The following is a 13950-nucleotide window of genomic DNA, read 5'->3' as shown; positions in this document are numbered from 1 at the left end:
CAGAAACCAGACCTAGCCTAGATAAATCTAGGTTGGAGGCAGTTAGAAGTGAGTACATATCTCCTTCCACTTACATTGTTATTGCTCAAACATTTTAGTCATGTAGGCAAACATTGTCACTAAATTGTTTCTTCCCTTGCAGAGATTTTCATAGAAAGACTGAGGAATGAGGGAATATCATCACCAGAGAGAATGAAAGGGCAAGATATTCCAAAATTAATCGCTACATTGGGGAAAAAATTAAAACATTGAGAGCAAATACTAATGGCCAATAAAGTTAAGCAATGGATATTTTTAATCTTTTATTCGACTACTTCCTTTTAAGAAAGTATCAGTCTTACCCTTTATATGGCTACATTCGATGGAATGCGGATGAACAATTCTGTTTACAATAATAAAATCATGATGCACAGCCGACGAATTGACTTAAATGTCTCTATGGCAAGGTAAGTACTGAAATTAACAACAAATACCTATTACGCAATTACTGCATACCAAAAAAGTGTCCACACAGTTGGTATTTAGTAGTCACGTAAACAGTGCCTACAAAATGGCAGTTATGAAGATAAAGCATAATTACAGTCTATTTACCGCTGAACTTGGCACTTAAGTGATTACTTTCACTTTTACCAAATAGCTATTAGAATGGCCAGAGCTATTGGGCAAAAGAAAAACAAACCGAAAAAGTTCTTCAATTGCAACAAATCAACTTAAGCTAATTAGGATATAGCGATCTTAGCAGCCATTCCACAAGCAACACATTGCATGAGTGTAGGTTGTTCGAGAAACAAGTTTTCAGGTAATCCAGTACAATTTCCGACGACACAACCACACAGAGGTTGTACCTTTCTCAAGAAGCCATTGATATTATTCACTTAGGTTATTGTGAAGATTGAGAATGTAATCGGTAGCCGAATTTCCCTTTACTTCATAGGTATGCGGTGCGATCAGCTTGAAGCTCCCGTCACGTAACTGCGCAACTGTGAGGCCTGTGTTCACGGCTCTGGGTGGGTCTGTCGCTTTGGGCTACTGCTACCAACTCCACCAATTTGTTACTCAACACAGAATTTTATTTATTCAATGTTTTTATTGTACAGATCTGCGAATCAGCGACGGAATATTAACGCAAATGAAAAGATATTTTTTAACCTGACTAATATTGGCTGTACTAATAGTAGTTCTTGCATTGCTAGATAATTACCACACGATTGGCCATAATGAAAAAACTGAGATCTACAATATGTATGATTGAAAGCATCAGCAACCTTATTAAAAACATCGAAGAATTACCATTATCCGTTGGTTATAGTCTCCATTTTGCTCCGAATCGCCCAACAATAGAGCAAGTACAGCGCACCCATTATATTATTGAAAGTTTATCTCAAATTAATATTACTAGCATGCTCATTAGGCACGTCTTGGTGTTTCCTGTTGCATACGCATCAACTGGTGGTTCCACGGCGTCCACAATAATTTCATTAATTCCCTAAAAATACATGGATCCACAAGTATTTTAGTGGATCCACTAAAATATGTGGATCCAGAAACGTCAATGTGGATCCACAAATGTTTATGTGGATCCACAATCGTTTATATGGAACCACAAAATTGTTAGTGGATGCCGAAATTGCCACTATTTGTGGATCCACTAATTGCATATCCACATAATTTAAGTGGATCCACTAAACTTTAAGTGGATGCCGAAATCGCCACTATTTGTGGATCCACTTATTGTGGATATTTACACATGGGTATATCAACGATCTGCAAAGAGTGCATTTGTTTTAATATTTATACCCTAATACAGTAAACTCTCGATCATACGAAGTCAGTGGGACCGGGAAATTGGCACTTCGTAAAATCGAGTTTCCTAATTTCAAACTTTTTTCATAAGTCACGAAAAAATGTTCGCTTTTGTTTCTTCCACCCTTTTTTGTCTTTAGTGGCCTTATTTAAATGTTTTCGGTGGATATTCACGGTAGAATTCTTAGAAAAGGCTTTTTGTTATCGATATATATATTGTGACATACCGACCATATGTCACGTATTTTCTTTCGCTGTGTAATGACCCGAGTAGGGGATGATCACATATGTATGGATGAGCGTGCGTATGACTGAGTGAGTGCGTGGATAGATTGTCATGCCCCGGGCATGAGGTACAAGTGACTCACAAGTGTTTTGTGTTGGTCAGCACGGACCGGTGGTTGCCCCACTCAACAGTGAGGCACGAGTGAAACCCCTCTTGTCCCAAAAAACCCCATCCCCTGCGTATCATCCCCCTCCACGATCAGTATAAATCCGCGGAGAGAGAGAGCCTAGGGGCGAGAAATGCTAGTTTGGTCGACGGGGCGAGAAACGCTAGCTTGATCGACGGAGAGAGAACGGGATTGGTGACGTGCCTGATGGTCGTCATTTTTCTGGGTGTAACCAGAGAGTGCTGTTTAGCGGGACGAGATTGTTCTACGGAGGTAGCCAGCAGCGGAAAGCAAGATTGCAGACGAGCGACAGACAGGACCAACGCCCAGAGGTCGGGAGGAAGACAGCCCCCGATCCCGCGGACATTTGGGGTCCAACGCGTCGCATCATCGACAGCTCCTACTGCTCCAGGCTCCGACGAAACCGTAAGAACGTCGCAGTTAGCGACCCATCCTCGTGCTTATTCGCCCAGACCCGATTTAATCCCCAAATTGTGTAGCCAAAATATTTGGGTTCTTTCTCTCTATCCCGGTGCGCCGTATCTAATCACCAAACTGTTGACTCCTTGTCAGAAATCTGATTCAGTGTTACCACGAAAGCAGCCTAAAAACGTAATTTGGGCAAATTGTAAACTCAGCCCACGAATTATACAAATTGTTTCTTTTTGTATTCTTTTGGAGGGGGGGCAATTGAATCATATCATATTGTGCATTTTTCGTTCACCTCATCTTCATCAGGGTATTTAATTTCGATAAATGTGTGTGTAAGCTATGTCTGAAGTGGAAAATATATTTTTTTGTGTCTCAAAGTACTCAATAATGGTTCGATCATTCCGTACTCGGGACTATTGATGCCCTCCCCACCAAATAAAATATATGGCGTTTTCATGCTCCGTCACAATATATTTAAGATCGTTAAATAATTATACCACCATAAATTCCCCATTTCTTGTACATACTTCAATATCAACGATCACTTAAGAAATTCCTGACCAGTTTAGAAAACGTCATGAAATAATGAATTGCAAAGTTTATTATAAGAATTTAATGTTATAAATTTGTGGCTAGGAGCGAATTGAAACTATTAAGTAAGCATAAGATAGATATTTCTTTCCAGCACCCACGGAAATATTAGCGGCAGCCGGCCTAACCATACTGTAAGGGCCTAACCGCCATTTATGTCGCCCTCTATTGCTCAGTGACGAGAAAAAAAAAGAATAACGAGGACCTTAACCCGTTTCCATAATAACCTTCGTAAGTTAATATTTCGAGTTACTCCGTATTTTCAGCTGAATGTGCTATCTTTTCAATTAGTTATTTTCATGGAGATTCAGTTACGATCATAAAATACGTAGGATATGATTATCTTCTGGCGAATATTTGAAGTAAATTCTGTTTGAGTTATCCGTCCGGCTACTGTGCTCCATCATCTTTGCAGACGTTGCTATGAAAGACTTTATTCTTCATCAGGACCATATTCTTCATACCGGGTGTGAGATGCTATGTTCATCTAGTATGTCTCTCTTCTTTTATGCCCACAGGAGCAAGGTTCCAACCGGAAAACGACTGGAGAAACATCTTCCATTATCGGAGAAATAAAGAGAGAAACGTTATTATCCACAATGATTGTTTTCCTACAAGAGACGTTTCATCATTTCTCAACGTGTGTGAAGTATTGGTTCACTTGCGTGAATTCCCAAAAATGACACGCAAAAACCTGTACCTTCACCTCATTTAGTTTTCGCGTTCCTTTCTCAGCCGTATTGAAAGTTATGCAAAGGATCATTGACATAGAGAAAATATTTTTCTTAGTTTTAGCACTAAAAAATAGGCACGCCATAATCGTAACTAAATATAGTGTGGAAAGAGCAAAGAAAATAATTTCAATTGAAAAGTCAGCAGAGAAGAAAAGAGACAATTATAGTATATTATTTCCCCGATAGTGGAAGATTTAGCCTCTCTCTGGATACTTACCCCCGTTGCAGGTAAAGATGAACCATGCCCTTCTCCACAGTCGGTGAACGTTCCCAGTGGGGGGGGGGGTTGAATAAGAGTGGAATGAGGAAAGAAGTATGGTCAGCATAACGAGGGGTGAAGGGGTCAGGAGAAAGAAGGGTGGGGAAAGGGCCTTCAGCTCTGCCTCAGTCTACGTTTGGGGGGCGTATTTTTTTACGGCGCACTAAAGCTCAGTCACCTTAGGGAGGGAGTGAATGGGAAATGCTGGGGAAGGAGGGGTTTGGGATGCGTAAGGTGGGTGCCAGCAAGATCAGCAGAAGGCCACAGGAGGGAGTAAACAAAGACTTTGGAAAGAAAGATCTCTCGGCATGGGAGAACGGAGAGGCACGCGAGAAGAAAGTTCATGGTTGTGCTCCTGCTTTTTCCAAGTATTTTTCAAAATCATCTTTTAAGCCTCTAATCTCCTCCGCGATTTCATCCGCTGCAGCTCCCTGAAGGTATAACGTAACGAATCAACCATAGCCGTGATATTATAGCAGTAGAATTACTAGTAGGCTCGTTGTATCAATTACCAACCTCGAGAGCATCCTCATGATGCGCTATCAAAGAGAATCCGGCCGATTTCCAGCAATTTGCGATTGTAGTGGAGGATATCAAGTACGTCTTTGAATAGTGTTTCTGCGATGAAAAATAACAATTTTATTAACTTGGCCATTTTAGCAAAGTTAACAAAATCGTTATTTCTCATCGCAGAAACACGGTTCAGAGATGTACTTGATTGCCTGATTGGCAGGAGTGCGTTGCAAACAATTATTTTTTGATGATGGCATTGATTGATAGATTTTTAAAATGCAGTCAGAGCGGTCACTTTAGGGGAGGGAGGCCCCCGCTCGGAGGATCGAGGAGAGGGGCCAGCGAGGTTGAGCTCGTCGAGGAAAGGGTCCTGGATTAGGGACCCTTCGAAGTGCTTCGGCAAAAAGTAGTCAAGTAGTCTTCGAAGTACGTTCACAGCAGCCTGCCTTGCAAACATACCAGGTACGTTCACAGAAGTGCAAAGGGTTAAGTAGGAGAGTACGAAATACCTCACGCGACCTTCCTGGCATGTTAAACTACGAAGTATTGTCGATGCGATGTTTACGAATAGGCACGTAAATAGGGGAATTATGTCAGTCGCGATATTTTTACTGAACTCCTACTTCCCCTAAATTCCCACCGTGAGGTTTTAGGCGAACCCTTTCTTTCCAAAGTTGCACTATCATTTATGATTTCACACTTTTGATGGACCCCAGTCGGAAGCGCTGATTTTTTTAACTACGCCGGCCTAACTAGTTTTGTTGACAAATATTTCGCCATAGTTCGTATAAACGAATGCCATTAGCTCCTGGGAACCGAGCCGAGGTTCGTAGTTTCAAAACATTTCGTATAATCGAAACTTCGTATAATCGAATAGCGCCATGTATTTAGCATAGGCTTTTCGCCGGGACCGCAATATCACTTCGTATAATCGAAAACTTAGTAAAATCCTGCTTCGTATAATCGAGAGTTTACTGTATTCATTTGCAGAGAATAATGTACAATAATTGTCTCATGGGCCATTAAAAGGCTCATGAAAATATGTAAATGAATTAATAATAAAAATTACAATAAGAGCTAGCCATTAACATACTTTTCCTTTCTCCAGTAGCCTTGATAATCTCTCATCTTTTACGGAACCTAATCCATAAACAGCTAGATGAGTTGAGCCTTTACGCATGAGCAGAGGAGATAAGTCGATTTGCTGGAGATTTCCATGCCATCCAAAGTAATTCACCAAACCAGTGGCACTGAGTAGATGCATTGCCGACAAGTGCCAATTAACTGCAAATAAATACATAAGGGTGTCATTCAGTCAGACCCAAAATTACAATTTATTGAAATCATTTGGTTGAAGGTGGGGAAAGAAAATTTCTAAAAATACAAAAGTTGCTGCCCACTTTCCATGAGCTTCTGACAACATTAGAGTTTTGGCTCATTAACATGTTCCGAGGAAACTGCATTGTGAGGTAAAGAATCTCTCACTAGTGTTAATGACAACAAACAACATGAGACAACAAACCACTTGCATGCAGTTGTGGTTTCACTGCCCAACTAAACAGTAGATTTTAGTCTCACTTAATCATGATTACAAAGTGACCGCAGTTACCGTCAAATGAGAGAGGAAGGGAGTAGTGGAAGTGAAGGCAAAGGAGTCTGCATGAGTCATAGTCAAGCGATAGCCTGTGTAGACAGTTTGCTGGAGTATATATGGAGCAGTGGGAATACGATCAATTACGTAATCACTGCTAAAAAGATCGCAGCCAGGTGAAGGAAGCTCTTGATGAGTCTGTAGAGCAATTTAAACAACAGACAAATCATTTGACTAACCTAGCCTAATTAGACCTAATTAACAGTCATGTGCATGAATAATAACATATGTATTGTCATACTTGCATAAATTATGAATATTAAAAGATATTAAAGTGAAACTTTGGTGGGCGATTATATTACCTGAAGGATCATCATGGTTTCCATGAATAGTAAACACCGGCAAAGATATGTTTAAATTTGGATCTTCATAGTTCACATTAGGAAAAGGGCAATGTCCAAAATTAACAGACTGGTCACTCAAGAATTGAACAGGTACAGGCCTATTAGAGTAAAAGTTAATTAAACTCAATCAGAACAACAACAAATTCTTCGGTTGATTTAGAATGAACAAAAGTATATAGGAAACAAATTCAGAACTAGATACTCATTTTATCAATATTAGTTACTTGCAAGCAAAATAATTACTGCTAACCGTAGTAAAATTATGAATTCCGAGGTCAATACGGTATGAAAAATGCTGTTAAAACATAACTCATTTTCCACTGGCACCTAGGTAGTTCAACAATGGGCCAGATAAAGAGTTTTTACTGGGATTGCACTTACTTGTCACCCATGCAGTAACGCCGTAGCAACGATATGCACCGAAAGAGACACCGCTGAGATGGTTTATTGTCGTGAAATAGATCCCCACCAAGTAGAAGCATATCCACCTTCTTTTCTTTTGCTGTGACCAAAATCTCTTCAAACGCTATGAAACTGTCGTCCCCTAAAACGTCAAAAATAATGGTCACCAGTAAATTAATAGTAAGCTGTGCATTGGCTTGTACTTTAACCTCAAAAGCTTACCCCTCTCTGGGTCCTTTTCATTATACCCCAGATGAATATCAGTTGCGACCAGGATATCGAAAGTATCATCATCACTAGCTTCCACGTCCATCGCTCAACTTGGCTGAATTGGTGGCAAGATTAATGCATATTGTGAATAACCATTTCATCTGGAATGCAAATCCCTACCGCAAGTTCACAACGTGACAACTACGATTTAGCATAAAAGCACACATTTTACTCACCAAATAGCAGTAAAAATAGACGTACAAATGTATAAACGACCGCAATACCGATATCATTGGTTAAAATTCAATAATGAGCATCTTTAAACAAAATGGTTAAAACCTTGTTGCTTCATACACGAATCGTGACAGCAGTGGCCTTCCCGGGCTACGATCATGGATCGTGATGCATATCGTAATTCATTTGTTTCCCAAAGAATTGGAAGTTAATGGGAAAGGATGTATTGATGGGGTTGAGTTTCGTGAAATTGAGGATTATACTGACCTAAATTCGAAGAAATATTTTACCAATGTCTCTATAATAACGCTTAAACTTATATTTATGTCGAAAGAAAATAAAGGATTGTAATGTCACAAAGATTATGAGTTCCACACATACAAAGGTTAGTAATACATCAGAAGATGATGATCCGGTGGATGTTATGCTAAAAAAAACTGGTTGTATCGAGTTACACCACAGAGTTCAGGTAAGTACTAAATTTGATTTCCGTGGCAGCAGTCTTTTAATTATTTGGTGTTAAATACTCTTCATTGTGGTTGTCAGGAATGTTTTGCGGAACACCGCGATTGGAGAAAGTGTCAGAAGGAAGTCAAGGATTTTAAGTTATGCATGAGTGTTTATAGCAAAGATATCCCATCAAGGAGTTCATCCAGACATTGAGCATCTGAATTACGATGACTTTCCAGGAAACTGATGAGCGGAGGGGGTATCTAAATGCATTCGTTTGCTTTAGTGCAGGCTTAGTGTGTGGGTGGGTGGTCAAAGGTGCCTCGAAACGTGTTTTTCCTATAAGAAGACTTTGGAACATAAAAGAGTAAGTATTTATTGTCTTCCAAACGTGCCCGCTCAATATTTGTTGTGCATAGCAATGTCTTTTTAACTCTTTAACGCTCTATTACTATTTCGCTCATAAATGTCTGCTTGTCACAGCTCCTTTGGTGCGGGCACAAGCATGTGTAGACCAAAGATGGTAATGGTAGTTAGAAGTGATTTAGGAATGACCAGCGGCAAAGTGGCTTCTCAATGTTCTCACGCTGCCGTAGCATGCTATGAACTTGTCCGAGGATCTGATATTGCTGAACACTGGAAAGCACAAGGTCAACCAAAGGTAGAAAATTACTTTTTAATGGCTATAATTTTGAATTTTGGGGTTACCCTGAGTCTTTGTAAATTTCAAATAATGTTCACCCTTACGGACTTTCCTGCAAGAATACTATATGCATGCTTGAATTTCAGAATTATTAACTTAATTGTTTTGAAAAGCCTGTTCATTTCATGCACCCATTGCTTAATCATACGCATAATACTATGTACCATTTGTGAATAACTCAATTGAAAGCCTTTTATATTTGATTGGATCATTACTCATTTCTAATTATGTATGCTGTGTTGTTATGTAAATACAATTTTCCCTCAAAAATATTATGACAATGTTACATGGTGGGTGAGGTGCGGTATCTTTTAGATGAGAAACGAAGGAGACAGAAGGTATGGATGGAGCGAGTACTTAGTGGGGAGGGGATGTTGAAAACTGTGTTAGAGGGTTGAATGCTGGGAAAACGAGGGAGAGGAAGAAAAAGAATTCCTCAATTCTCTTTCATGCACTGTCATAAATCTCTCTATGAAGGCCTGGTTATGCGGCAGTACTCCCCACACGAGCTAATATCTAAATGTATGAATGTGTGAATCAACTCAAAAATCACCACATATACACCCAACTTGTGTGACATTTACGGAAAATAGAACTTTTTCTAATTTGGTTCATGCTATAATTCATTTTTCATTCTGGTCCATCAAAATCATCCATGCATTTATACATTTATATTTGCAGGTTTATGTACCATGTAACCAGGCTTCCACACAATAGTACCTTGCAGTAGTTTAGGTATTATGGTATAGGTAATGATTTTGAGATTTTATAGCACATACACGGAGACCGATTTTTGGCATAGAGACGGGGTTATTAAAGCTCATTTTATTTTTTCTAATGGATTTTAATTATTTCATTAAGATTAAGAGGGTGAAAGAAAGGGAAGATATAGAATTCCCAACCATCTTTAAGAAAAGACCTTTTTAATTATGGAGTTAAGCATCTATGTAAACCATAAGGGGATTGTAGGGTGGAGAGAAAGCCTCCTAAATATGACAGGCACATAGTACGAATCTTCCTCAAGAGATGGAACTACCATTGGGGAGTTCAGCTCCATGGAATCATAACTACTTTCCCAAAATCCACTATCCCCCTCCCATCAGCCCTCGACCCACTCATCTGATGCTTTCCTCCTCTAGACCACCCTACAGAATAGATATTGGGATGATACTTAAAAGTCTCTTTAAGTGTCGCATTATAATTACAGTGTGAATCAAACCCATACAACCTTTTTCTTTTTTTTTTTTTTTTAAGTTAGATTTCATAGTGATGTACTCTTAGTTTAGAATCAGTCCTGATGAATAGGGAGAGGATTACATGAGGCCCTCATTTTTATCCTCTCAGGAGGACCCGTCGTAAAGTGAATTCCTTCGTTTGTTTTACATGGCTGCAACTTTCGCATTTCTTTTATCTGAAACTGATGAGAGGATGGCGGAATGGGGAAGATTTCTGTTTTCATTTTAACACCTCTTCCCCATCCATTTACTCAATTCTTTAAATGAATTCCAATTTCTGGTCTTATTATTATTATTTCTTGATTGTTCTAAATCATGATGAATCTAGTGTATAAGTAATACAAGAACCTTGCGTGGAAAACACAAAAAAATGTGCAGGGTGGAAACTCTAAAAGATAAGCCATTAAAAATGAAATTGCATCCCATACCCTTTTGGTCAAATAAAATATCATGTTACAATTTGTGGTTAAGAGGCTCCTCCACAGAATAATAGACTTTACTATGCAGTAACATGCTGTGTTTTCTCTGGACAATAGTAAGGGATTTGTATTCTTTGACGAATTTTACAATTTCGTATTAAAATCTTATGCAGAATTGTAAGGACCTCGTTTATCATACGTCAGATTGTGACTATTTATGTGCGTACCATGTGGAAGTGTACCATTGTATCATACTGTTGCAGGTGGTTCTCAAGCAGGATAAGGGGGAGTTTGGTCTTCTGGAGCTCCTGAAGCACGCCAAGTCCCTTGGGGTCCCGGCCACAGTAGTGCGAGATGCAGGGAGAACTCAGATTTCAGCTGGCAGTGCCGCAGTCTTGGGTATTGGACCCGCAGATTCAGAGAAGGTTGACTCCATTGTCGGTCATTTGAAACTGTATTGAAAACATCAGTTTTTCGTGCAGGCATGAAGATTGTGTGTCACCGAATACTATTGTAACATTATTTTTGCATTTCAAAATACCTGACCCTGTGGGTGTGGGGGGATTGTGATTGTCTGGAAGGCGTTAGTCGCAGTAGTGTATTCACAGCTGTTTTGAATATATTTTTTATGGAATGTTCTTTTGCTAAGACATTTTTTAAATGCCTGTTAATCCCCTTCACATGATTGCTAATTGTTTTTAAAGAAGAACTGATGGCAATTATTTGTCATGTTCTGATGTAGTATATTTTTGTTAGTGTTGGATCAGTCTTGAACTGCAAGTCTACTTTGAGTAGAACTTGTGATTATTGGAGCATTAGGGTCCTTGAATGTGCATTTCTATTACCATTTTGTTCCACAAGTAAGATTCAGATATGTTGTAGAATGTATTTTCATTCATATTGTATTGCTATGTTTTATAATGTTACCTTTGAATTGGTTTGAGTTGGTACAAAGCATTTCGTTTGTAAAATATGTTATTAATGTGAGCCAGTGTAAGATTGGCAACATTAAATGTGTTTGAAATAATGTTGGCATTATATTTTCATCTTTTCTCTCAATATTCTTTATTTATCAGTAGCCAGAATGATTGTTTAAGGTTAAGGCTCACCGGCTTCAGGGAGAGAGAGGAGGCCATGTTACAGAATCTGACTCATGCTTAAGTCTTCACTCTGCTTCGATGGCTCTGATCTCACATTTAAAGTGAGTTAGAGCATGTATTTCAGAAGCTATCTTCAACTTACGTGAGCTGGAATAATTTTGGTGATGTTGAGTGGTTAAATTTACAAAACAATACGTCTGCCTCAACTCTTGTCACTTGTGGTATCCTGCTCATCATTACTGAAGAAAAATATCACATAAGGAAGTACCTATTTTTACACCAGAGTTTATTTTATAAAATCTGAGGTGACAGTGGCGTACATATTGGAACTTAGCAGCATAATTTAAGTTGGGACTCAACTCATAATGGTGTATAGTGTCCGGGAGTTTCATGTCTTGCAATAGTGGGGTCTTGCAATACCAATGTGGAAACCGAGTCGAGTTTAGTTCAGGATTGAGACTTTCAAGAATTTTCTAGATTACGGCCCCAAGGCAGTGTAGAAATAATGTTTCCCAGGCTTCCGCTTTGGTTACTAACTCCATTGATAAGTTCCAAATGTACATAGAGATTATGCCTACTTCTGGTTAAGTATTCTTCCGACTCTGAACTTAAAGCCAGTGAAACTGTATGTAATACTGTCATTTTTTGCCCATTATTTCTTTTCTAATTATGTAAATTTATTAATTTAAAAAATAGTCTTGCTCACCTACTTATTTTGTTAATTCTGATAGTCTAAAAATTAAGGGATACATATTTTTCTGTTTATCAAAACCTTCTTCTCGACCTTCTCTACGCAGAAAAATTCTACTGCCTACTTGTATCTTTTCATCCCTTCTGTGAGAATGTGTTGCTTCAGTTTCTGTTACTGAAAATTATTTTAACTGTACCACTACAATGATTACTGCTGCCTACTGAGGTCATCAACGCCATACACAACAGGGAATGGAAAGGAAGTGTGGAGATAAACCTGACGTTGGCAGAAACTGCTGTTATTTGATGAACACACAAGTGTATAGACAAAGTCTTGAACAAAAAAAAATGAAGCACCTTTGTGCAACAAAAAGCAGAACTTGACCAAAAAATTGTGCCTCAAAAGGAGTGACAAGTACATGTCCACTCAACTTGTGGCTGGCTGCTTTCCACTGAGAGAATAAACGACTATTCTTGGGACAGAAAGCGGCTGAGGAGGGACTCGCCCAAGGCATGAGGGCAATATACTTTGCCAGCTTATCTCCTTTTTATGCTTCAGATTGAGTTGCCACAATTCTGATGGCTCTCAAAACATGGAAATTGCTAATATTAATCGTAGAACATAAACCAAAAAACCTGAGTAATAGGGTGGTTTCCTATTATTTTTTTATTGCCTTAATCGAAAGATTATTACTCCTGGAGTACGTATCTCACGCTTTTAGATTTTTAAATGATAATATCTATTTTTCGCGATTAAATGAAAAGTGAAAATTTTCAAGCGCACGAAAAAGCGACGCGTTAGTAGGAATGATGGGAAATCTCTCCGTACGTCGTATTTCTGGTTCCCCCTCCGCCCGGTGAGGTGACCTTGAGGCGAGGCTTAGCGCTGATACGTCGCAGGCTGCCAGCGGGTAGCCTAGTGCCCTGCCGCCTGGTAGCGCTTGGCTTAAATAAGGATTATTAATACCTTATCAAACGAGGAAAACTTTCCGACCTTAGCCAGTTTTAATAAGTGATTATTAAGAGATGTTTCCCTGAGCTCTGCGCCTCATGCATGCATTGGTAACCTCAGACGACGTATAACTCCTATCTTCTCCTATAGAAACTAGGTCCCTGTGACGTCACGTGGAGTGGCATCGCATGGGCGCCAATCTGGCCCTTTTCAAATGAGGATAAAAATGGACCATTGCCATTCGTCTACACCGGCATTTATAAAACGAAATAATTTGTATATTATGAATACACTAATGGTGGGTAACGAATCGCAATTATTGCCTTTTGTTTTCTTTGATGAAGGAAACTACCCTATTGCCATTCAACGAGGATAATGATAACTGCTACATTGCATGTTCTAAAAATTAGATATTATAGTGCATGTGTTCTGATTTCTCTGGTTCCACCCCTGCTTCAGAGCCTTTTGCAATGGAAGGTTCGAGTTAGGGAATTACATGGGTTGGGTGTGCTGCTACTGATTAGCCACAGTTGTTTCTGCAACCATCACCAACCAGAAAAACTAGGCAAAGGAAATGGAAGATAGGAAATTATTCTCATCGGAAAGAATTCAAAAATTTAAAGTTACAGCTCAAACTTCATATGAGTTGATCTCACTATTCAGTAACCAACTTAATTTTCAGTTGGATGAAATTTTTTGTCTACAATCATCCCACCTGGTAAGCCTCATAACTATATCCCAATAAATTTAAGTTCCTTGTAGAAGTTATTCTCTTATATGTAATATGTATACTCTTAACCAACGTAACTGATTTAGTCTGTTGGTAGATTCTATAT

At 39.0% G+C, this 13950-nt stretch overlaps 2 protein-coding genes across 7 annotated transcripts in view; one reads left to right on the top strand and one right to left on the bottom strand.

Moving 5' to 3' along the window:
• Positions 1–7720, bottom strand: part of LOC124166548 (double-strand break repair protein MRE11) — a 53236-nt gene extending 45516 nt beyond the window's left edge. Inside the window, exons 1-5 of one of the 6 annotated variants that reach the window (XM_046544100.1) lie at positions 7568–7720; positions 7344–7446; positions 7101–7263; positions 6678–6817; positions 5818–6008 (exon numbers count right to left, since the gene is read on the bottom strand). In XM_046544100.1, coding sequence (XP_046400056.1) covers positions 5818–6008; positions 6678–6817; positions 7101–7263; positions 7344–7434 — 585 coding nt within the window. In that variant the 5' untranslated portion in view covers positions 7435–7446; positions 7568–7720. Of the gene's footprint in view, positions 1–5817; positions 6009–6677; positions 6818–6969; positions 7065–7100; positions 7264–7343; positions 7508–7567 lie in introns of those variants that run through there. The other 5 variants (XM_046544102.1, XM_046544101.1, XM_046544104.1 and 2 more) reach the window with 5 other exon arrangements.
• A 61-nt stretch (positions 7721–7781) lies between these two features.
• LOC124166549 (peptidyl-tRNA hydrolase 2, mitochondrial-like) lies at positions 7782–11399 on the top strand. Its single transcript, XM_046544106.1, has 4 exons — positions 7782–7950; positions 8112–8382; positions 8499–8676; positions 10636–11399. The coding sequence occupies exons 2-4, from the start codon at positions 8243–8245 to the stop codon at positions 10831–10833; spliced, it is 516 nt and encodes a 171-aa protein (XP_046400062.1). The 5' UTR covers positions 7782–7950; positions 8112–8242; the 3' UTR covers positions 10834–11399.
• Positions 11400–13950: the final 2551 nt, after the last annotated feature.

This window comes from Ischnura elegans, chromosome 10 (assembly GCF_921293095.1).
Source record: "Ischnura elegans chromosome 10, ioIscEleg1.1, whole genome shotgun sequence".
In the NCBI taxonomy this organism is placed as follows: Eukaryota; Metazoa; Arthropoda; class Insecta; order Odonata; family Coenagrionidae; genus Ischnura; species Ischnura elegans.
The sequence above is the reverse complement of the archived record's forward strand: the minus strand, read 5'-3'. Positions and strand labels throughout refer to the sequence as shown.